This window comes from Saccopteryx bilineata, chromosome 6 (genome assembly GCF_036850765.1).
Source record: "Saccopteryx bilineata isolate mSacBil1 chromosome 6, mSacBil1_pri_phased_curated, whole genome shotgun sequence".
NCBI lineage: Eukaryota > Metazoa > Chordata > Mammalia > Chiroptera > Emballonuridae > Saccopteryx > Saccopteryx bilineata.
In genome coordinates, this window is record NC_089495.1 from 161,008,939 (window position 1) to 161,033,639 (window position 24,701).

The 24,701-nt window shown below is 54.0% G+C and overlaps 1 protein-coding gene across 2 annotated transcripts; it reads right to left on the minus strand.

Annotated features, from left to right (window-relative positions):
* Positions 1 to 309: 309 nt before the first annotated feature.
* Positions 310 to 24,369, minus strand: CDC42EP4 (CDC42 effector protein 4). 2 transcript variants are annotated; one of them, XM_066235087.1, is made up of 3 exons: positions 23,828 to 24,369; positions 7,656 to 7,816; positions 310 to 3,079 (listed from the first exon to the last, which is right to left on the minus strand). In XM_066235087.1, exon 3 carries the CDS (start codon positions 2,971 to 2,973, stop codon positions 1,903 to 1,905), a length of 1,071 nt encoding a protein of 356 aa, XP_066091184.1. In that variant the 5' UTR covers positions 2,974 to 3,079; positions 7,656 to 7,816; positions 23,828 to 24,369; the 3' UTR covers positions 310 to 1,902. The 2 variants fall into 2 exon arrangements, with proteins under 2 accessions (XP_066091184.1, XP_066091183.1); XM_066235086.1 differs by lacking the exon at positions 7,656 to 7,816.
* Positions 24,370 to 24,701: the final 332 nt, after the last annotated feature.

Consider the following 24,701-nt stretch of genomic DNA (forward strand, 5'->3'; position numbering starts at 1 on the left):
CAGGACCAGCCAGATCCCCATTAACAGGTGAGGAGAATGAGACACAAAGCAGCCAACTGAAGAAGTGCCCGAGGCCCCCAACGGGTAAGTGGCAGTTGGAACACCAAAGTTTAAGAGCCCCTGAGGCCTGCCTAGGCCGAGAGAGGGTGGAGAGTCCTGCAGGCCGCAAGGGCCTCAAAGGGGCTGAGAGAGAAGCTACCTAGGCCCCCGAGCACTGGGGCACAGGCAGCCAAGGGACCCCAATTCTGCACCCTCATCCCCACCCACCCACATCCCACAATAGCACTCCCCCAAAGCACAGACACCAGATATGCTATAGGGCTTTTTAATGTCGCCTCACTGTTTTTAACAATATCATGAAAAAAATATACAGTTCAGACTCTGGAACTGACCACCGTCTGGATGGGTTTCAAGGGCAGCTGGCTACATTACTTGAAACTGAGCACCCACAGGGTACTGGAATCAGGAACTAAGTTAGTGTCTGAGTCAGGATCTGGCGGAAAATGGGACGCTGGGGTGGCCACCCCCACCCGCCCTGGCTGGATCCTGTGCAGTCAGTCCCCCCCACCCGCCATGGCTGGATCCTGTGCAGTCAGCCCCCCCGCCCTCCCACTGGCTACAGGGGGTACAGGTGGGTCAGAAAAATCAATGATCAGTTAACCACCAGGGCTGACACTCAAGGTGCCTATTCAATCCCTGTGGGCGGGGTTATAGAACATAGTGTTAAATCTGAATTTCAGAAGAAAAACAAGTTTTTTAATATGAGTATGCCTGAAATTCTCATTTAACTCAACATTCTGTTTTGTTGTGTTACTAAATCAGGCAAGCCTGCATCTATATACCTTCAGCGCCCTTGCCCCAGAAGTCGGGGAGGGGCGGAGCTACAGAGACCTGGGAAAGGAAGGAGTAGTCAGTAGGGGGGGGGGATCTTTTATCCCCCACAGAAATGATATATTACTTTTAAAAAGTCATTTTCCAGCAATATTCTACACTGTCTGCCTTCAGCTGTTAATAGCTATGGGTGGAGGGGGACACACACACAGACGCCCACCCCACACAAGTCTAAATAAAGTCTGGAAGCACTTAGTATAAAGGTGTCTAAAAGGAGTTGAAGTTCCCTCAGGTGGTGGACCTACTAAACTGTTCCTTATGCTGCTCTAGAAAGATTTAAACATAACAAGAAAAAACAAACCAACCCATACGGGCTGAGCGACTGCCACAGCCTGTTCCTAGCGCCATCCTTACAAGGGCCCCTTCTTGAAAACTCAAGGAGCCCAGGGGCCTCCCTTCCGCTCCCCGCCCTGTTCTTTTCCCCTAGAAGGGACAGCATTTAGTGTTCAATTCAGTCCGGCTTTACTCCAAGGGGCTTCAGGCTTCCCGTGCTGGGGCCTGGCAGGGGAGGGGGGGGGCCCAGGACGTGTGCCCACCCCATTCTTCCTGTGACACACATGGACCCAGGGAAGTCACTGCCAGGTCACAGCAGACATTCCAGGGGAGAAAAGGAGAGCCAGTGTCCTTAGCCCTGGCACCAAGGTCGCCCCTTAGCTGATCGGCTTGGCTGAAGGTGGCAAGGCAGGAACTCATTGACATCTGGCATCTGTTCGAGGCCAACATGGCCAAAGAGGCCAAGAGAAAACCGATTCCTGTTGCAAGGACCCAGTACTGTCCCACAGTGCAAAGGGAGGCCAGGGGTGTGACAGTCAAACACCCGGTCGGCACCCGGGCCAGCTCCCAAGTCCGCCATGGGCCCCAGGCTTGGCCAATGCCCCTCATCCATGAGGTCCAGGGTCTGTGGCGGAAGCCAGGCTCTTGGTTGCCCCTGCAAGTTAGGGGAAGGTGGTGGTGGGCTTGCGGGGGGCACACAGATGAAGCCAAGAGAGTGGAGCCCCACCTCCTCCTGCCTCACACTCGGATCTCATCCTCCTCCTCCTCATCCATGAAGGAGAACTCCTTGTCCGGCTGCCTGGGGAGAGTGGCCCGGGCCCTGTCTGGCCCCCGGAAGGCAGGGCTGCGCTCCTCCAGGACGCCTGACGTGCAGCTGGACAGGGAGCTGCTATCCCGCGTGGTGTGGCTGCTCACACTGCGGGCCGAGCCGGGACTGGGGGCCGCTGCTGCCCACCCCTCATCCTGCAGGGCCTGAGGCACCAGGGGCGAGTCCCAGTCCCCGCCAGCCTTGCCTTCCTGCCTGGCCAGGGGAGGGGCCGCGGCCAACCCAGAAGGGGGAGCCTTGGGAAGGCTGCCCGGGTCCTTGTCGCCGTGGTAACCGCCATCTTCCTCCTCCGGTTCCCACTCCTCTTTATCCATGATGCTCAGGACGTCACCTAGCATGGAGGGCCCCAGGTCAATGTGGAAGGACATGATGGACTCTGCATGCTTCAGCCCAAAGCTGGCTTTGGGCACGATGGGCAGATCAGTCAGGTCCCCGAAGGCCTGCTCGTCGAGGAGCGGGTCAGGGGAGTGGGGGGCAGTGGCCCCATTCCGCCGGGGCACCTCTTCCCCATGGGCCGCCTCCTGGTCACCCTCCCCGGCATTCGCCTTCTTCACGGGGCTGGATGACAGGCTCTTGGGCAGCTTGCTGGAGCCCTTCTCTGCGGCCTCCTTCTCATTCAGCTGGGGCAGGGACATCGCGTTCTTGACAAACAGGGCCGAGTCCCTCAGTGAGCCCAACATGTCCTTCTGCTCCCGGTCACCCCTGGTCACTGACTGTGACCTCTTGCTGCCCCGAAACTTCCGGGACAGGATGCTGCGTTTGGAGGACGAGGAGGACGCCTGCTCATCCAGGGACTCACCGTCGAGCTCGCCGGCCTTGCTGTTGAGGAAGGAGGTGTCCCCAAAGGCGTCCCCTGCCCGGCCCACGTGCATGGTGTGGCGGAAGTCGCCCAGTGGGGCACTGATCATTTCGGCCGTGAGGTCCACGCGAGAACGGCGTTTGGAGTGCACGGAGCTGGATACCAGCTGCTTGAGGATGGGCATCTTGCCCGAGGGAAAGGGAGGCACTGTCTCCCCAGGCAGCAGGCAGGTCCGGGATCAGATGTGCAGTCCGGCGGGTGGAGGAGGCGATGAGGAAGGGCTCATAGAGCTGCGGGAAGAGAACAGGAAAGGGTTAACCTGGGCTGGCCTCAGCACAAAAGCCCATCTGCCTGTGGGCTCTTATTCAAACCCCAGCTCCCATCAAAACTGAAACAATATAAAATGAGCCAGCAGTCAATTTCATAACCCCGCCTCTTTCCTCATCCACAGGTTCTCAGGTCAGGGGAGTGCTTTTCACAAAATTGTTTGGAGTTGAAGGAGCCATAGACACACATTCCCTGAAGCTTGAGAGAGAAAGAGACCTTTCTTCTAAAGGACAATGTCTCTCCACCCTCCACACCTCCTCCCAAGCAGGTTGCTGCCAGAGCCAACAGGACCACATTTAAGGCTGTGGAAATGCACGATTGATTCCACAAAGCAGGGTAGGAAAAGAGACTGCCTCTATGACTAGACTCCTCTGAACAGCGAGTCTGGAGACAGGCTGGAAGTTCTCCCTGCTGTCTGACCTCAATCCCTGTGAAGTTAGTGGATACCTCAAGCTGAGTCACAATCCTCAGAGGAGGGAGAGGGCAGGATGGGCCCCAGGGAGACGCTGCCTGGCACCTCAACATCTGTGGGCGGCCTCGCTCACTTTCTGAATCAGAATTGGGGTGGGGCCGCCAGGATTCACAGAACCAGCTCCCCAGCCTTCCCGTCCTTGCTGGGTGTCCCTCAAATGAGGATCCCGCCTGCGCTGTCTTCATCATGGGGCCCCAAGCTCTTTGTCAAGGATCCACCCTCTGCCCTTTGGGAAGATCAAGACTGAAAGACTCCCAATTTCTTTAATCACTAGGGGAGGAAGGAGGCAGGGATTAGACCTAGATGACCCAGGCCCCCTTGGATCTGAAGACTCCCAGGTGTTTGCCCCAAGAAAAGAACAGCAAAGGGCCATCTGAAAGCATGAGGCACCACCCACGCAGCTCTTGGCAAGGGCCAAGCTGAAGTTCAGTGTGGGAGCCAAATCAGCCCCTTTCCCTGAGGAGGGACCTGCCCCAAATGCTGAACCTAGCAGCACAGGACTGAGCCAGGTGGAGAGAGAAGGGCGTGGAGACTTAACGAAGTGTGGTGGGTGAGTGGTGGTGCTGGGTCCCCAGTCCTGCTAACAGCACAGTTCTCAGCAGCACGCTCATTGGAGACCCATCCTTCCAGATGCAAAAAGCTCAACCATGGGCGCCCCACTCACGTTTCTTTCTCACCCCCAGCTACTGTCCCCAAGCTAGGCCACCACATCCCACCTGGCCCCTGACATCAGCCCAACAGGTCTTCCTGCGTCCCCTGTGTCCCTCTTCTGTCCACCTTTGACCGTGTAGCTAAAGCACAAGGACTCCCCAGTGCAGACCCCTCGGTCCAGCGGGGCCATCCCTGCAGCCACCGCTCGCTGCTCCAGCCCTGGGTTTCCCTCTGCTGGGTCCCAGGCCTGGACACACGCAGTCCCCCACCTGAACCTTCTGTCGCTCGGCTCACCCAACATCCTTCAGGGCTCAGCTGAGATGTCACTTCTTTGGGGAGACTGTCCTTAGCCAGGTAGAGTCCTCCCAGCTACCTCTCTGCCCCCAGCACTTTGGATGTCCCCTCTCCCAGAAGGTACAGTTACATCCCACCCCCGCCCGCTGGCCTGTCATTTCCCACAGGGTTAGGAGCTTCCAGAGGGTTCTGACCGGCTGTTCACCAGTGAATCCCACCGAGCAGTGCATGGCACAGCTGGTCTCAAACACCTGACAAAAGGCCAGCCCCTCCCCTCCCCCTTCGTTTCTCCCTTTCGCTTTCTCAAGGCCAATGGCAATGCTGGCTCCACTTCAACCCAGTCTGGCTCCAGGGCCCCCCACCCGACCCCTGTCCTCTCACGCTATTCCCATGCTCTCCTTGCCCAGCTGCTGACTCCCAGGCTCCCGGCTCCCCCACCAGGAAGTGTCCCTCTTCCCCCCAGGAAGTCATACAGCAAACAAAGTTCTCTGGGGCTGGTTGTGGGAGCCCGGCTCCAGGGTAGTCCTGGAACACAGGTGACCTGGGTGGGGCTCAGAGGCAGGTTAGAACCGTCCTGGAAGGCCTTGAGATGACCCACTCTGTTGGGCAGCTCTCCCTTCTCACTCTTTCTTCCTCTCACCCAATCCTAGGAAAAGTAGCCTGACCTGTGGTGGCGCAGTGGATAGAGCATCGACCTGGAACACTGAGGTTGCCGGTTGAAACCCCGGGCTTGCCTGGTCAAGGCACATATAGGAGTTGATGCTTCCCGTTCCTCCTCTCTCTCTCTCTCCCCCCACCCCCGCCCCTTCTCTAAAAATGAATAAATAAAATCTAAAATATATATTTTCTAAAATCCTAGGAAAAGTAGCTTCTTCCACCCTAAACCTGAACCCTCCCTCCTGTCTAGGCCAAGGATTGGTCAACATTTTCTATAGTGGGCCAGAGAGTAAAGATTCTAGACTTTGTGGCTAAAAGTATCTTTATCGCAGATATGCAACCATGTTTGCAGCAGGAAAGCAACAGTTGATTTTATGTGAAAAAATGGGTATGGCTGTGTCCCAATAAAACCCTTTTTTTTTTTTTTAACAGGGACAGAGAGAGAGTCAGAGAGAGGGATAGATAGGAACAGAGAGAGATGAGAAGCATCAATCATCAGTTTTTCGTTGCGACACGATAGCTGTTCATTGATTGCTTTCTCATATGTGCCTTGACCGCGGGCCTTCAGCAGACCGAGTAACCCTTTGCTCAAGCCAGCGACCTTGGGTTTGGGCTGGTGAGCTTTATGCTCAAGCCAGATGAGCCTGCTCTCAAGCTGGCAACCTCGGGGTCTTGAACCTGGGTCCTCCGCATCCCAGTCCGACGCTCTATCCACTGTGCCGCTGCTTGGTCAGGCCCAATAAAACTTTATTTACAGAAACAAGTGGTGAGCCGGATTTGGCCTTTGGGCCAGTTTGCTAACCCCTAAACTAGACACATGAAATGCACTGGCCTTAGGGTCATCCCCTCACCATTGTTCACGTCCAGTGCCCTTTCTCCCCCACACCAGGCCTTAGGCCGTGACCAAATAAGCAGCCCTCCTCACTTCTGGCTGGGGGGCAGGGTAGAGTCCGGAGAAAGGAGAAGCCTGGGTGCTCTCTTGAGAAAGTTCTAGTATAACCCTAGAGCAGACTCCGACACTTTGAGCCAGATCACTCTTTGTGATGGGGGCTGTCCCACACATAGGACATGGCAGGACGTTAGGCGAGAACCCAGCCCTCCATACACTAGATGTCAACAGCATCACTTTCCCAGTTGTGATAACCAAAATGTCCCCAGAAATGCCAAGTGTCCCCTGGAGGGTGGGGTCACCCTCACCCCTGGGCTAAGAACCACAGCCCAGCAGTGAGAACACACAGGTGACCGTGAATCATCCAGAGGTCCCCAAACTTTTTACACAGGGGGCCAGTTCACTGTCCCTCAGACCGCTGGAGGGCCGCCACATACAGTGCTCCTCTCACTGACCACCAATGAAAGAGGTGCCCCTTCTGGAAGTGCAGTGGGGCCTGGATAAATGGCCTTAGGGGGCTGCATGCGCGGGCTGTAGTTTGGGGACGCCTGAAAAGGTAAACAAACACAAAGAGAAAGGGAGAGAGGGGGCAGGGAGGGGGGGGGACAGGATCAGAACTGTGGGAACAGTGACAAACTTCCAGATTGCATAAGGCTTTCAACGGCTGGGCAGGAATCCCCAGACCCAGTAAGCAACTTCAAGCCTGTGGTTTCCGATCTTAAGTGCTTGTTAGAGAGAAAAAGGGAAACCGCAGGCCCCACTGCCCAGGGCTCAGAAGGGATGATGCAGACCCCTGTGACCACGCACAGGGAGGGGGCATCCTGGCCGCATGGCTACAGGACAGGAGTTCTCAGCCTCCCATAAGTACCTTCTGTAGCAAGCATATCCTCAGGGGCAGGGCTATGCACCAGACAGGGCCCAGCAGGGAAATCCCGACACCAGCCTGGGGATACCCAGGACGCTATGCAGCCCAACACCCCAAGAAGTCAGAGACAGGTCTGGCTAGTGCTCTCTGCTGCCTGTGGTCTCACTCCCCAGGGGTGGGAACGCGTCCTTGTGGTTTGTGGAAACCCAAACCATCTTCAATATCCAGCACGAAAAGGTTCCAAGAGCTGGGGCTTAGATGGCCACCCACCTGTCCCACAGCCCAGTGAGGCGGGGCTGCAGGATCCCACAGTCTCGGGGAGCGGGCGAGAGCTGGGTCTCTGGGACCCTAGAGCTCGAGGGCAACCCGGACAAGCCAGGCGTGAGGGTTGGTGGGAACTCACAGGGTTGTTTTAGGCCCCAGAGTGGCATCTTCACCCTAAGCTTCTTACAGAACAATCTGGGGGTGAGGAGATAAGAACATGGAGTTCAAATACAAGCAGGTAGCTGGGCCCCATCCTGGGTGGGCGCCATGGCTTTGGGGGGGGGGGTGTCGCTAAGTACATGACTCAGCTCTGGGGAAGTGGCTAAAATAGGCTGCAGAGGACAGAGCAGCCACTCCCCAGAGCCCTTCACGGAGGGACACCACACCCACCCCGGAAGCCGCATCCTGCTTTCCTGGCAGAGAGGAGGAAACCTGAGGAGTACTCACCGCTCTGCCCGGCTCCTCCCGCCTCTGGTGGAGCCAGATTCCTCTGCCCTCGGCCCCACTGACCACAGATCATTCCTTCGAGGCAGAAGCCACCGAAGTCCAAAGCCCTGGTCAGTCCATTCCAGCCACACCCTCGGGCTCCGCTCCGCTCCAATCCAGTCCTGGGACGACAGAGACCCATGACTCACCCTGGTGTCCCAGATCGGCTAGCCCAGCCACTGGACAGACAGCAGGACATGCTGGACCAACGTAATCCGAAGTCCCAGGCCTGGATACTGACCCGAATTCTCCTGGGACAGCCAAGCAGGCCTCCCCCTTTTCAGCTGACCCGCAGCTCACCCTGCACACGGAGTACTCACACGTCCACACCCACGGCCACTGTGCAGCAGCCCCTCCAGTCTCCCGAGCTGCTCTAACCATCCACTGATTCCACACCACACAACACGGCTTCACAGGAGGGGGTGCTGCATTTGTAGCTTGGAATAACTACATGATACTTCTTTTTTTTTTTTTTTTTACAGAGACAGAGAGAGAGAGTCAGAGAGAGAGGGATAGATAGGGACAGACAGGAACGAAGAGAGATGAGACGCATCAATAATCAGTTTTTCATTGCGACACCTTAGTTGTTCATTCATTGCTTTCTCATATGTGCCTTGACCGTGGGGCTACAGCAGACCGAGTAACCCCTTGCTCGAGCCAGCAACCTTGGGTCCAAGCTGGTGAGCTTTGTTCAAACTAGATGAGCCCGTGCTCAAGCTGGGGACCTCGGGGTCTCGAACCTGGGTCCTTCCGCATCCCAGTCCGACACTCTATCCACTGTGCCACCGCCTGATCAGGCAATACTTCATTTCTTTTTCTTTTCCTTCCCTTCCCTTTCCATCCTTTCTCTGTCCCTCCCTCTCATTCATGGACTTATTGCATCCCCACCAATTTCCTCCTACTTTTCAAGGCCCTGGAGACAGCAGTGAAAACAAGATGGCCACGCCCCTGCCTTCCCCACACACTTGCAGGGTGAGTGTGGGTGGGTGGGGAGCCAGGCTGTCAAGAGGCCGACAAAACACTACCTGTTGATTCCCGGCCAGGGCACACAGGAGAGGGGCCCATCTGCTTCTCCACCCCTCCTCCTCTCCTTCCTCTCTGTCTCTCTCTTCCCCTTCCGCAGCCAAGGCTCCATTGGATAAAGTTGGCCTGGGCACTGAGGATGGCTCTGTGGCCTCTGCCTCAGGCACTAGAATGGCTCTGGTTGCAGCAGAGTGACACCCTAGATAGGCAGAGCATCAGCCCCTGGTGGGCATGCCGGGTGGATCCCGGTGGGGCACATGCGGGAGTCTGTCTGACTGCCTCCCTGTTTCCAGCTTTGGAAAAATACAAAAAAAAACCCACTACCCTGTAATCCTCACCATCAGGAGGAAAACGGGGTGATGCGAGTGAGTGTCAGAGTCATGAGCTGGCGAGGCCCCTTGGATGGAGGGGCGCCGTGGGCTGGGAACTGAATGATGAGAAAGAACCAGGCTGCCACGAGCATGCCGGCGGACAGAATAGTGTCAGTAAAGGCTCTGAAGTAGAAACATACTTGTGATGTTTGAGCGACAGTGTGAAAACCCAGGGTCCCGGTCACTAAGGGTCCTATCTGTAGGACCAGGTAGGCGTTTGGATGGTGATCTAGGGGCATAAGGTGACCCAGTAGTGGTTTCTAAGCAGGCAAGCCGACCAACCTTCATATTTGGACGTTCCCATGGCTGCTGCTGGCACTGGAGGCACAGAGGAGGGGAGGCAGGACTTCAGAGCAAGAGGAAGGGGGCCAGGACAAGGACGCAGGTGTCAGTAAGGGGCTGGACAGGGAGAGGCCTCACTCAGGGCATGTTCTGAAGGTAGAGACACCAGGAGCTGCTGAGGGCCCAGGTGGAGGAGAGAAGGAACAGAATCAAAGGGGACCCCAGGCCTATCGAGACCACTTCAAGCCCCCAGGCGTTCTTTTCCAGTGGTGGGTCTCACCTGGTGGGCCATGTACCTTTCTCTCACGGGCATGGCTAACATGCCACCACTAGGCAGAACTTACAGAACAGGGGAGGCACCCTGTCACGCCTGTCAGCTTGAACCACTCACTAAGGGAGGTTGTGCAGGAAACGGTGTAACATGGGCCACAACTCTCTAAGAGGTTAGGGGCTCTGGCTCTAGTCATCTGAGGAAGAGCGGTGCTTTCTGGAAAGCTCCCCAGCCTTATCTTGCAATGATAAGTTCCAGGGAAGACGGAAGACTGTTTTATTCCCTCAGCAGACAGGGCCAATGGGCAGACATGAATAGCGAGAAGGGTGATGCCCTGAGCCTCGACGCTGCATCTCACCAGAGGGGCCTCACAGGGGCCGTGCTGGGACTTCAGCCGACGTAAGTTCCACTCAAAATCTTCTAGCTCTTCTACATGCTTTGCTGAAAGCCCTCAATTGAAAATGTCTGCACCAGGAGGTTAAAGAAGCACTCTCTTAAAATCACCTGAGCCTAAACAGCCAGTTAAAATAATAAATAAATCCCAGGATGGGAACGTGAACAATCACCAGTCTAACTCCTGTACCACTGTATTTCTGTGTCAATATCTCTTTAAAATTACCTGGGTGTGTAGTGACCACACTCTCAGAGACGGAGAGACCAAATGAAGGGACTTTCCAATGGTCTGAAGCCAAGACTGTACTCCCACCCACACCAGGGCTCTAGCCCCTAAACTAGCCATAGCACATAAAAATCACGGGACAGTATCGCTTCTCGGCCTTTTGGCTAAGATCAAGTGTAAAAATCATGGAACGGGTAATTTATGTGTGTTATATATGTATACATATATATAAACACATTTATTTTTATAGGTTATATACATGTCTAGTATCAATTCATGCATCAATTAATAAGTCTTAGTTTCCTCTTTTAAATTTTTTAGAAACAATTCACATAGAAATTTCTGGTGTTTTCTTCCCATATCTGGGTTTTCTTGCACACTCCTGGGGCTGCTAAAATATAGCATCCAGTGTCATGTAACACCCACTGAGGCATCCATGAGGCCCATGACTTTAGATTCCCATGACTGAGAGACAGAAGACACCCTGGAGAGTAACCAACTGTTGGGGCAGGGAAAAGTGCCTGCCGAAAGTCGTGGCACTGATGAGTGACTCGGGTGGCACTGGAGCCCAGGTCTCCCACCTCCCGTTCTAAAGGTCTTTCCCAGATAACTCAGGGTTGGCTCACTGCCAGGCCCCAGGCTAAACCTGCTAGTGTCACGACCATCTTGCCCATAAGAGTTAGGAAAGGGCAGATGGAAGGATCTCCTTCCCCCCGAGCAGCAGGCACTAGGTGTCACCAGGCAGGAAGAAAGGTCCACAACTCTGGGCCAAGGGCCACTCAAAGTCAAAATGATCCCAGGATGGGATGGCCCCATGGCACCAGCAACCATGGCAATTTCTTTAAATAATGACTTTTGGGGGGGTATTTTTCTGAAGTGAGAAGCAGAGAGGCAGAGAGACAGATTCCTGCATGCACCCAACTGGGATCCACCCGGCATGCCCAACAGGGGGCAATGCTCTGCCCATCTAGGGCATTGTCCATTGCAACCTGAGCCATTCAAGCACCTGAGGTAGAAGCCATGGAGCCATCCTCAGCGCCCGGGCCAACTTTGCTCCCATGGAGCCTTGGCTGCGGGAGGGGAAGAGAGAGAGAAAGGAGAGGGGAAAGGGTGGAGAAGCAGATGGGCGCTTCGCCTGTGTGCCCTGGCCAGGAATTGAACCCGGGACTTCCACACGCTGGGCTGATGCTCTACCACTGACTAAGTCAGTTGGCCAGGACCTAAATAATGACTTTAAAAGGAGTGTTTCAGCAATCTCCACAGTGGGAAACTTACCCAGAAACTTTTTTTTACCCTAGTATAGTATACTCTTTTACAGTCACAAAGACAGATACTCATTGAAGCCTTATTTGTTTTTTTTAAGACTTTATTTATTCATTTTAGAAAGGAGAGAAGGAAGAGAGAGAGAGAGAGAGAGAGAGAGAAGAGGGGAAGAGCAGGAAGCATCAACTCCCTTATGTGCCTTGACCAGTTAATCCCAGGGTTTTGAACTGGCGACCTCAGCATTCCAGGTCAACGCTTTATCCACTGCGCCACCACAGGTCAGGCACTCATTAAAACTTTATTAGTAATAGCAAAATGACTGGACACAACCTAACAGCCAAGCATAAGGAGAAGGCTCGGAAGTGTATGAACCATTAACTCAGCAGGTCATCACACAGGCACGGGAAGTGGGAGCAGTGCAGACCCTGCTGTGGCCTGGACAGCTGTCCCCCACAGCGCCGAGGGGAAGAGAAAAGGCAGAATTAACACTTGTTCGCAGGCTGATCACAATGCCACACAAATGCACCCTCACGAATGAAGACTTCAGGGGCACCAGAGAAGTTCAGGAGTTATGCCAGGCTGAACAGGAAAACAGGATTTTGAAACAGACATCTCTTTTCATATGGTGCTACTATGGTAATAATTTTAAAATACCAAAGCTTGACATCAAAGGCTTATGGAAAAGTCTTCTAATTTTGAAACCAGCTTAAATCTGATTCAGTTCTCTGGGCTCAGCACAGGGGTGGCATGGGGCTGGGTAAGAATGGGTCGAGGTCCACTCTCATTTGGAAAAATCTCCCATTTGTGTCTGTTCTCTTTCTACCTCTCTCCTCAAGAATCCCAACCCCCTCCCCAAGTTGGACATGTTTATTAGGTTCTCATTTTATTCTAAGCTGTCTGGGAGGAGACAGTGGGCAATCTGTAACAACCTGGTCTCAGGGAAAACAGGGAGCTTAGGACGCCCCCAAAAGAACTCACTCCCCAACAGCTGTTTCCTGATGCTCCAGCCGTCTCAACTGAGTAGGAGAGGAGAGATAACCATCCACCCCCACCCCCGGAGATTGGCCAATTTCCAGTGACACTGAAGCTCTTAGCTGGAGGCCAGCCTCCCAGGATGGGACCAGCGGTGGGATCCTGTCCAAGAGACCCTGGGCAGGTGAAAGCTCTGCTTCTGTGGCTTCTGAGCCCAGCTCAGGTCTTCCAATGGCTGCAGGGAGCAGAGACAGTAAGAAAGGGCAGGGGTCACACCAGGACAGCCAGCAGCCCCCGCACTCCAGCCTCTGCAGGCAACCCGGCCAACCACCAGCCAAGTGCAGAAGAAGGAATGCTGTGAGCAGTTCCTGTTCACTGGGTGCCTGTGCTGAGACATTGTAAATGCATGCCCCCATTTTACAGGAAGGGAAACTGAGGCTCAGATGGGGTGATTTCCCTCGCTCACTCTCACAGCTACATTTCTGTCAGACCGTGGAACACACGATTTTCTGTATGTCAACCCTGGCCCCACCTATTCAATGGCCAGTTGAGAATGCACAGGAGGACAGGGAATGCTCCAGGCATGGTTCTTTCGGATGGGCCCTCAAGACCTGGATCTCATTCCTGCTTCCTGCTCTGAGGGGCCACCCAACTTGCTGATTCCCTGGGATGTGAGAGGTGGGGAGCACCTGCCCTTTTTGCCCTGAAGCAGCAGCCCTGACTTCCCCGTGTATGTTCCAGTGTTTCTGTGCCTGCACTGCCCCAATCGCCAGCCTCTGTTACTTGGTACTTCCAGCTGCCAAGAAGGAAGACCAGCCTGACCAGGTGGTGGCGCAGTGGATAGAGCATTGGACTAGGATGTGGAGGACCCAGGTTCGAGACCCCGAGGTCGCCAGCTTGAGCACGGGTTCATTTGGTTTGAGCAAGGCTCACCAGCTTGAGCCCAAGGTTGCTGGCTTGAACAAGGGGTCACTCGGTCTGCTGAAGGTCCACGGTCAAGGCACATATGAGAAAGCAATCAATGAACAACTAAGGAGCCGCAACGAAGAATTGATGTTTCTCATCTCTCTACCTTCCTGTCTGTCTGTCCCTCTCTCTGACTCTCTCTGTCTCTGCCCCCCCCCAAAAAAAGAAGGAAGACCAGAGCCCGACCCAAACTCTTTCCCTAAAATCGCCCAACCTAGGCACCCTATGTGTGCTCCCCCCTCCCTGCCTACCAGCCAATTCAGACCAGGCCCACTGGCTCAAGGGTGCCACTGCCCGGTCACACTCTCAGGCACATCCCATTTCCTGGAGATAAACATCCTCTGCTTTGGTCCCTTTTCCTGGAAGAAAAGGAAAGTGAACAAGGCCCAGTTTCACTACGTGCACCCACTGCAGTGAGTGCACACTCCCCGGCAGCCCTGCTGGCACGCAGGGGACAGCAGCGTTACTGGGGAGGGAGGCGAACCATCCAGGGTGATCTGGACACGAGGCCCTTATCAGGCAGGGCCCATCGGGTGACCGGCACAGGGAAGGCAGTAGTAGTCCAGGCCAGAACTTCTCAGTGACTTCCACTTTCTGCTGCCTCTCTAGGGGTTATTAAATATTGATAATTTATACCGACACTGTCCAATATGGCAGCCTTATGTGGCTCAAGAGCCCCTGTAATGTGGTGAGTCCAAACCAGCATGTGCTGAAGGGCACACACTAGACTTCAAAGACTTACAACAAAAGAGAGAACATAAAACAGCTCATCAATATCTTCTCATTAATATTTTTATATTGATTACATGTTAAGATAATATTTGGAATCGAATAGGTATAAAATGTTGGTTTCACCTATTAAATTTTACTTTTTAAACTGTAGCTGTTAAAAATGTCAATTATGGGCCTTGGCCGGTTGGCTCAGTGGTAGAGCGTCGGCCTGGCGTGCAGGAGTCCCGGGTTCGATTCCCGGCCAGGGCACACAGGAGAAGCGCCCATCTGCTTCTCCACCCCTCCCCCTCTCCTTCCGCTCTGTCTCTCTCTTCCCCTCCCGCAGCCAAGGCTCCATTGGAGCAAAGATGGCCCGGGCGCTGAGGATGGCTCTATGGCCTCTGCCTCAGGCCCTAGAATGGCTCTGGATGCAACAGAGCAATGGCCAGATGGGCGGAGCATCGCTCCCTGGTGGGCGTGCCGGATGGATCCCGGTTGGGCGCATGCGGGAGTCTGTCTGACTGCCTCCCCGTTTCCAACTTCAGAAAAATACAAAAAAAAAAAAAGTCAATTATGCAAGGGACTTGCATGATACTTCTATTGGAGAGGACTGATTTAGATATTTTCCCCCTTTTATTAGACAAGCAGAGCTTTCCCCTGTGGATGAAAAAATAGAGCCAACCATTGTTCACATTTGGGTGAAAATATGAACATGTTAGTAAATCCTGTTTCAGTACTTTAGATTAAGCCCGAAGAGCCTCAGTTTTATATCCAGTGGGCCTCTGATGAATGCCAGGTTGTTTTGTTTGAACTTTGTAACAAATATCCTTCCAGCTAAGTCTGCTCAAGTACTTAACTATTTCCGGAGGACTATACTTCCAAGTGAGTAAAATGACTTGTTTCTTATTGTTAACTTGTTCTTCCTGAAGGCTTTATCAAGTTACAGTCTCCCCAAATCGAAAATGAAAACACAATCACCGCCACCCTTACTTGTCATTTGCATTTCTTTGATTACTAATGAGGGTGATGAGCATTTAAAAAATTATATTGGCAGCTATATAACCTTTCTCTTGTGAATTGCTTGTTAAAGGTTGTGGCCCCTTTTGCTATGGGAGGGGGCTTTACCTTTTCCAATGGACTTGTATGGATCTTTTTTTTTTTTTTTTTTTTTTTTTTTGTATTTTTCTGAAGCTGGAAACGGGGAGAGACAGTCAGACAGACTCCCGCATGCACCCGACCGGGATCCACCCAGCACGCCCACCAGGGGCAATGCTCTGCCCACCAGGGGGCGATGCTCTGCCCCTCCGGGGGGTTGCTCTGCTGCGACCAGAGCCACTCTAGCACCTGGGGCAGAGGCCAAGGAGCCATCCCCAGCGCCCGGGCCATCTTTGCTCCAATGGAGCCTTGGCTGTGGGAGGGGAAGAGAGAGACAGAGAGGAAGGGGGGGGGGGTGGAGAAGCAAATGGGCGCTTCTCCTATGTGCCCTGGTCGGGAATCAAACCCGGGTCCCCCCCACGCCAGGCCGACGCTCTACTGCTGAGCCAACCGGCCAGGGCCTTGTATGGCTCTTTAAACTATTAAGGCATTAAACTTTTTGACCATCACAGTTTGCAAAGATTACTGCAACTCTATCATCCACGCGTTTACAGTATGGTGATTTTGCTGTTTTCCTTCCCAGAGAATGCTTTTTCATAGTCAAATCTGTTTTATGGTTTCTGGCTTGGAGCAAAGACACTCCCAAGTTTATGAAAATATTCACTTCTAAAACTATCAGGTAATTAAAAATACTCATAGAAAAAAGAAAATCTAGAAGGAAATACACCAAACTAGAGATGACTGTGGCTTATAAGATTGTGGGTCACTTAAAGTAAAAAAAAACAACTATAACAATAAAGTACCAATGTTACTGACTCCGTGTAGAAATTTTATGAGTTAAGTATCACATCCTACCTTCACCAGATGTTAAATTATCTCATACAGACCCACGCATGGACCTAGTCCAGAGTCCCTCTTCTGTTCACTGCTCTCTAACAGGTCTGCACTATCTCTCTGTAAAATGTTTTGAGTATCTAACTGGGTAATATCCCACCTTTAACTTTTTCCTAAAATTTTCTTGGCTTTGCTAATGTAGCCAAGTCTTCCAGATGGACTCTAGAAACATCCTCATGGGGTTATATTGGAATGGAAAGAAAACAATAAGTTAAACTGGGAAGAACTGGCTTTATCACAACATCAAGTCCTCCTATCCATTTATTCAGACATTGTTCGTTATATTTTGAGGTTTTTCCTCCTTCGAGTCTTACACGTTTCTTGTCACGTTTACTCTGTAGGTTATTTTATGGTCTCTTGTGAATGGGTTCTGCCTCTACCTCAAAACACGCAAATACATACACATGGCATCACCTGCAAAGAATAACAATTCTGTCTCCTTTACTCCCCGTTTTTTTTTTTTTTTTTTTTTTTTTTTTTTTACAGAGACAGAGAGAGAGTCAGAGAGAGGGATAGATAGGGACAGACAGACAGGAAGGGAGAGAGATGAGAAGCATCAATCATCAGTTTTTTGTTGCGACACCTTAGTTGTTCATTGATTGCTTTCTCATATGTGCCTTGACCACGGGCCTTCAGCAGGCCAAGTAACCCCTTGCTCGAGCCAGCGACCTTGGGTCCAAGCTGGTGAGCTTTGCTCAAACTAGATGAGCCCATGCTCAAGCTGAGACCTCGGGGTCTCGAAACTGGGTCCTCTGCATCCCAGTCCGAGGCTCTATCCACTGCGCCACCGTCTGGTCAGGCAGGAACTCAGTTTTTGTAACTGGATTTAATTTTAATCATGTTAAATGTAATAATTGATGCCCAATTCAGTAAATGGAAATTCTAAGTATGTTTAAAACAACTTGAGAATGTGAATCTACTATTTCAACTGTGTATTTTAGAAATCCAAATTCTGATTGAGTATGAAGGTTGGCATCCATAAAAGACACAGTGGATTCTGAAGACATTGTATGAAGAGATCATATGAAATATCTTACTCATATTTTCCTAATTCCATGGTGAAATGACAATACTTTGGATATACTAGGTTAAGTAATGCATTAAAATCAATCTCACCGTCTAGTTTTCAAAATGTAAAATGAGAATGTGGAACAACACCTCCCAGTGGGGGTTCTGCTCGCTAGCAAGACGGGGAGCTGAGGAACCCTCTCGGGAAATGGCAACCGGGACCGCCCCATGGGCCTCAGGTGGATGTCTCCCCCTGCCCCCGACCATGGGTCACAGGGGAAGTATGAAAAAGGGAACTAAGCATTGAGCTTTATACTCTGTACCAAGCTTTATTTTGATTAAACTGCCTTTTTAAAAAATAATACACTGCCTTGGCATTTAAAAGACTTTGTCTGATGTCTTCTTCTTCCAAACAATCTCATGGAGCTACTATCACCCCCATCCCGCACAGGAGAAAACTGAGGCTTAGGTTAAATGATTTGCACAAATCACACTGTTGCTAAGGACAGAGCGAGAAGAAGAGTCCAGGTCTGCCTGATTCTGAACCCTGGGCCTTTTCTACTTTTCCTGTATCAGGGGTATCAGGAGGGTCACAGCACTATTAGGCCCTGGGCTCTGAGGTCTATGAAGGTTATGTATACACGAATAGCCACAGGATGCATAGTGTAGCACAGAATTTTGGGTTAAAATCTCTCTAGTCTGGTCACCCCACTCCCCACCACTCCAGGGTAAGGACAGATAAGTCTTGGGAAATAGAAAACCCTCCCCCTAAACCCAAAGGGAAGCCCTGCTCCTCCTGGGCTGGGAACAGACCCCTCTCTCCACTCTGCTCCTCCTCTCTGTCCGGGCAGCCACCTCCCCCTCCTCATCCCAGAGCCCTGGCTGTGGGCCTGGGAAGAAAGGCAGCAGGAGGAGAGAAAGTCCCCTCTCCCCATCTGGGAGTTGGCTGGGGAAGGGAAGATAAGGCAGTGAGCCATGACCTGGGAGTGACAGGAAGCAACAAATGAGGAGTCAAGAGGACCAGAAGGCGGTGACTCAAGGACATTTGCAACTTCACTTGTTTACAGGGTTCTTCCTGGAGACGTGCGGCCCCCAGCTCACCACCACACAAGCCCCCAGAGGGAGAGCCAGGCGAGGGGGAGGGGTCCCTGGTAGGGGCCGCACTGTCTGCTTCACTTGGGAGTGGCCCTTGCTCCCAGCTCCTGCTCCGGGCCTCAGCAGGAAGAGGCTGGGCTCCAAATCAGATCTGCGGGGCCTGGTTTGGTTTCACTTCGCTTCTCCGAGACCACGGTGCTCAGCTGAGGAGTGACCAGGGTGCTCAGCTGAGGGGTGTGGACTAAGAGAACAATCTGGGGTCTCCAGAGGCAGCCTGGGTGGTCTGGACGCGCTCCAGAGCAGGCCGGCAAATCTGCTTCTCAGTCCCACCAGAGCTCGGACCCAGACCTGGAGCCGGACTCCCCGGGTCACGCGAGCCTGCTCAGCCACCCTGGGCGAGTTACTCGCGTCTCGGTTTCCTCATGAACTTCCCAAGTGATAGATAACATTATAAATGTCTTCACCTTACTGTCAGGATGAAATTAACGAGGATAGGTAAAGCCTTTCGCATGTGTATGCAAAGGGGGTGAGTGCCTTGTGTGTGTGCTCTGCTAGAGAGGGGATGCTGGAACCAGCTCAGACGCGCTCTCAGCACATGCCTTCCCTGTTCTAGCCCTGGTAGAATAGAGGAGAAAAATTCCAGCATCTCCAGCGACACTCTGGCCACTGCCAGTCCCCTAAACTGGGACACACACACCCAGTGTTGCCCAAAGGCCCCAGGGCTGAACCCTTCCAAGTCCCTGGTAGTACAGTACCCAGGAGGAACTGCGGCAGGAGGGCGTGCCCCGAGCTTCTGAAGCCTCGCGCAGACGGTAGTCCCCACGACCTCACTGAGATTGGGTGCACCCCCTTCCCTGGCTTCCCTCCTCCTCTCTTCCCCTTTCTCCTTCAGTGATGTGGGATGAAGGAGCCAGCCTCTTCGCAGACAGGACTTAAACTCTGTTTGACTTCAGGTTGAACCAGGTAAATGAGGGGCAGGGGAGAGGAGAAAAACTCTACTCCCATTCCTCTATTACTCAGGATTTGGGGGGACCCTGGGTGCTACCAGCAGCAAAGAATGCATAAAGCCTCAGCATGATCACCACCCCTAATGAAATACTGCCTGGTCCTGTGGGCCCACCCAGATCCTCGCTAGAGGCATCTAGAAATTGTACCGCCAGCCCCACGGAGCTTCCCTGTGCTCTCAGCCTCGCTGCTCCCACTATTTTACTGAGCCGTAAACCCCATGGGGACGAGGAGGGGGGCACACCCCTCTGGATGCTTAAGGACCCAGGGCAATATTCTAAGGAACAGAGACAGGGTACACTGATGGGAACCTGACGGTGAAGGGGAAGGAGGCGCAGGGCACAGAGCTGAAACACGGCCTGCTTCATTGTCACATTGGGGAGCTCTGAGGCTGGGGCCTGCAGATCGGGTTCGGCTACCATGAGAACTGCATGGCCACAGGTCTAAGGAGAACCCAGACTACCCCAGGGAGGCTGGGGCTGACGCCACTGGCCACCCCAATGTCCAGGGCGAAGAGGCTGTCCCTGGGTACAGGCAGGGGTCTCTCCTGCCTGGGCACTATTGCTTTTCAGATGTCTCCAGTCCCTGGGGTAAGAAAACAAAAAACAAACAAACAAAAAACACACGAAGAGGAAATGCCAGCAGTGCAGAGCTGGGTGAGAAAGGTAAGCCTTCGTTCATGAACGTGCCCTGAACCGTCCTCACCTGACCTGAAAGGAAGACCCTTTCTCTTCGAGGGCTAGGTAAAGACCCCCAGTGCCCCTATCCCAGTGAAGGAGGGCTCTGATGCCAGAGCTGCTACCCAGGCTGGAGCCCCGAACCGGAAGCTGGCAGTGCCTGGGAGAGGCTCTGATGCAGGGTACTGGAAGGAGGCACACGGTTCTGCGAGAGGCACGTTTCAAGCTGGGGCTTCAGGGACACATCGAGTGGGAATGTGGGAAACGAATGGCTAACCTTCCTTCACTAGCACTGCAAGCCACACGTCCAGCTACACACATGGGCCCCTCCCAGCACGGCCATTCATCCCATCTAGACAGAGGTTGGGCCTATCCTCCCCTGAGCATCCAGAAGTCCTGGCTGAAACTGGCCTTCAGGACCCTCTGCCAGAAGCTGCAGGGTTCGGTTCCCTTTCCCAAGGCCAAGGAAAAGCTCCCCAGCACACAAGGTCAGAAGACCTGAACTCTGGGCTCGCTCAGCGTCCAGGGCCAGGTTGCTCAACCCGTCTCCCTCCACCCCCAAGCCTTATCTCGGGCATCAACCCAGATCCAGTTCCTCCGAGGGAAGGCTCCTCCCTCCTCCACAGGGACAAGCTCCTCTAAGCCTGTGAACCGCCTGTCAAATGGAGTCACTGCGCAACAGCAATCCTGGGTGCTCTGGCCTCTGAGCCCTCCACTCCCAACCAATCGGAACGGGGAAGGGGTTGGGGGGGGGGTAGAGAAAAAGAGGTTGCTTACACCTTGCCTGCCACACCTGGGTACAGCCTGTCCTGGCCACAAAAATCAATCAACCACTCCAAAGGTGAAGGGGGTTGGACTCCCTGAACCAGAGCCAACCCGAGGCCCTTCTGGGAAAGCTCCTGATTTATAAAGAGTCTAAGATCCTCCTTCTGGGTCAGCTTTCACCTTCCCTGCCCCCACCCCCACTTTCCCATTTTGTAGATAAGACTCATCCTTCAGGGTCTCTGTGGTCTCTTGTCCTAGTTGAGTCCACACATCCGCATCAGTGCATGGGTGTGCGTGAGAGAGAAATGAGAGGGGAAAGGCAAAAACCGCAGGAAATGGAAGGAATGATCAAAGAAGAGGCCTCAGCTAGAAAGTACAGTGTGTCCATAAAGTCATGGTGCACTTTTGACCGGTCACAGGAAAGCAACAAAAGCCGATAGAAATGTGAAATCTGCACCAAATAAAAGGGAAACCCTCCCAGTTCCTGCAGGATGATGTGGCAGCATGTGCGCATGCGCAGATGATGACGTAACACCGTGTATAAAGCCGAGTAGCCCACAGCCATGCCAGTCGAGATGTGGACGGTACAGAGGAAAGTTCAGTGTGTTCTGTGGCTCGCTAAATTCGAATCCGTGACCAAAGTGCAATATGAATATCTGCGCGTTTATAATGAAGCACCACCACATAGGAATAACATTACTCGGTGGGATAAGCAGTTGAAGGAAACTGGCAGTTTGGTGGAGAAACCCCGTTCTGGTAGGCTATTGGTCAGTGACGAGTCTGTAGAGGCTATACAGGATAGCTACCTAAGGAGCCCTAAAAAAATCTGTGTGTGAGCCCACATCAAACTGCACTGAATAGGTATGAAACTGGGAGAGTTTTCCTTTTATTTGGTGCAGATTTCACACATTTCTATCGGCTTTTGTTGCTTTCCTGTGACCGGTCAAAAGTGCACCATGACTTTATGGACACACTGTATATAACACAAACACTGGGCCATCAGTGAGCATGGGGCCATCAGTGACCAGGGGCTGGTTAACTCTGAGAGATATCAGATCTTGGGCTCATCCCAAACCACCACCTCCTGGGAGCAGGCTCATTTTGTCACACCAGCCCCCTCCCAGGAACCCCGGGAAGACCAGGAGAATGAGGATGGGTATCTCCCAAGGTTCCCTGGACACCCCACTGTGGGAAGAAGCAGATGTCCTCAAAGAGTGGAGTGACGAAGTCCAAGTTGGGAGGAGATAAACTAATCTGTTGGTCACATGGCTGTCCACACAAGCGGCTAATGAAACCTGGAATAAAATGGCACCCCCACACTCACAGCAGGACCCTAGCTACCCAAGGGTAGAGCCTCACAAGTGGCATGCAGGTGCCCCATTTAATGCTTCGGGAGCCCTGGGGCCATGGAGAGATCTGGCTGGGCCCAGCCCTGGCCCCACAACCTCTTCTTCTGGGGAAATCCACAGCGCAGCTCTCCCTTCCTTTGTGCCCAGCTCTTTGTTCTCTTAAAATTCAGTCCACCCTGCCGGTGGTCCCCTCCTCCACCTCAGCCTTAGAAAGGGGCGGAGGCGTGGGGAGTTATTAGAAACCCAGACTGTGCAAAGTTGCAATGCGGGAGGCCCTCCTGCAATGGGGCCCCTCATTGTTTACGCTGGTTGGATGGGGAAAGCCTTCTCTGGTCCAGATGGCTGGACCAATGGATGAGGGACAGCCTCCTCTAGCACCCCAAACCCTCTAGAGAGGAGCAGGGGGCTTCTCAGTTCAGGGACCCTTTCTCCATTGAACTACTCAGACACAAGGGCAAAGAATGGGCACGGCGGACGCCACCGGGGGCCTCGGGAGCCGGTCAGATTGCAAGGCGTGACAAAAAGAAAAGAAAAAGCATTGGATTTCCCCTCCATTCTCTCAGGGAAATAAAACTTCCACAGCCAGGCTGTAGTATCTCATCGGGGAAACACAAGGAATCTGGTTTGAGTTAGCAGAGGGTACCCCTCCCCCAGCCTCACGCACAACCCAGGCTTGGGCTGGGTCCTCTCCCAGGAAGCCCACCCAGCCTCAGTCCTTTCACCCCGCTCCGGGTTACCACCCAACTCTCTCCGCTGAGGGTAGTCACCGGGACAGCTGGTGGGGGACGCACCAGGGGGTAGTTTTGCACTCCCGGCTGGGGGCGCTCCAGGAAGGGGGCGGAGCCAGAAACTGCCGCTCGGAGCTCCACTGGCCCAAGCGGGAGATTAAATCATTAACCAACCGTTCCCCGCCCGCGGCCACGCCACACGCGCTTTGCCCTGGGCGCAGCCGGCGCGCTGCTCCGCGCGTAGCCCTAGCCGAGGCTCCTAGGGGGCCGCCCGCTGGGCTGGGCCCCACCCCGTCGTGGCCTCACCGTCTCCCAGAGAAGGCAGGCGGGCGGGGCGGGATCCGGGCGGGGAAGGAAGGGCTCGCCAGGGAAGGAGGCGGGGATGAGAGGCGGGAGAGTATTTCCTCGGCCATTCCTTTCCAGGCAGCTCGTTCCCTCTTCTCCCTAGCCAGTGACATTGGGTGGCGTGTGCTGCGGAGTGTGTACGAGAGCGAGAGCGCGTGTACACGCCTCCGCCACGACAGGCGAATAATCCAGTTCTTCTTCATGGAGAACTCCGTGCGCACACACGCCCCCCTCGGGGAGACCGCAGGCTGCGCGCCGGGGACGCCTGTGCCGACACACACACACCCGACTCCCGGGCAAGGGTGGACCTTCAAGCGCGGGGCCCCCATCGCACCGCACCCCCATCCCCACCCCCACCTCAGTAGCGCCCCGGCCGGAAGGGAGAGCCCTGGCTGGGGAGAAAATCGAGTCGGAGTGAGACTTAGCCCGGTTCTCTGCCACCCCTTCCTCCCCAAATCCCGCTCTGCTCAGACATAAGACGCATGGCTCCCGTCCCCGATCCCCGGCCCCGCACCCGCGAGCGGACGCGGTGAGAAGGAGCGGCGCGGAGAGGGGTCTCGGTGCCCTCGTTCCCGCTCCACAGCTCCATCGCGGCTTTTTCAATCCTTTTCTGCCCCTTAGGTAGGGTCCAAGCCACCCCAAGCCGAGCCCACCCGGGCCTCCCAGGGCGCAGGTGTCTGTCACAGTCGCCTACCTGAGTCCCCAGAGACGCGAGCGCCGCGCAGGCACCGCTGCGCTCTTCGCTGGGTGTGCTCCGCGCGGCTCCGGGGCAGGCGGCCCATGTCAGCGCCGCGTTTGTTACCCTCTCTCCGGGCTTCAGGGCTGTAGCGGCCGTGACACGCCCCTTCCAGGCTCCGCCCGCGCCCTCCCCCTCGCACCCCTCAGCACTGATGTCACGGTGCCGCCACAGCCAATGGCCGTTGGGAACCTCGGCCTGGCCGCTAGGCCTCCACGGTTCAAATCTGCCAGCCAGAGACTTTCAGAGCTCCAAGTGGGCCGGCCCGGGCCGGAACCCAGGCTGTGGGGGTCTGGGTCGCCCCTGCCTCCTTGAGCTCCCGGACCGGTACTACCTGGGGTCTGGGGCGCCACTCTCCCTGGGGTTCCCAGCATCAGGTCCTCCTGAGGCTCTCCCCAATCCGAGCAATGACCGGACACCAATAACCTCCACTTCCTCCCTCCCAGACCCAGTATTAACGGGAAATGGCAGCCTTAGGCGAGGATTGGTGCGGTCAGGATCGTATATTCCACCCTAGACGTACTGGAAATGAGAGGGGCGGGGAGGAGTCGGCCCTAAGGCCAGCCTTGGACTGGGTGTGAGGAGGGCGTCGTCAGGTGACCTGTTTTGATTGTCCTGCCTTTCCAACTGTGCCCTTTGCCTGATTATCTGCGGAGGCTAAGTTCTGCTCCAAGTGAAGTTTCAGGGGATAAACTCCTAGGGCCTGCATCCTATGAGAAGCAGGTCTTGGATTTAATTATTTTTAGAGAAATAGCTTCCATTTGTAAATGATAACCACTAACGCTAGCCTTGGAATATTTCACAGGAGAGTGGATACAGCACAAAATCAAAG

Bases quoted from the DNA above. Each gene is read 5' to 3' on its own strand.
- CDC42EP4 (XM_066235086.1), bottom strand. From the start codon at position 2,973: ATGCCCATCCTCAAGCAGCTGGTATCCAGCTCCGTGCACTCCAAACGC.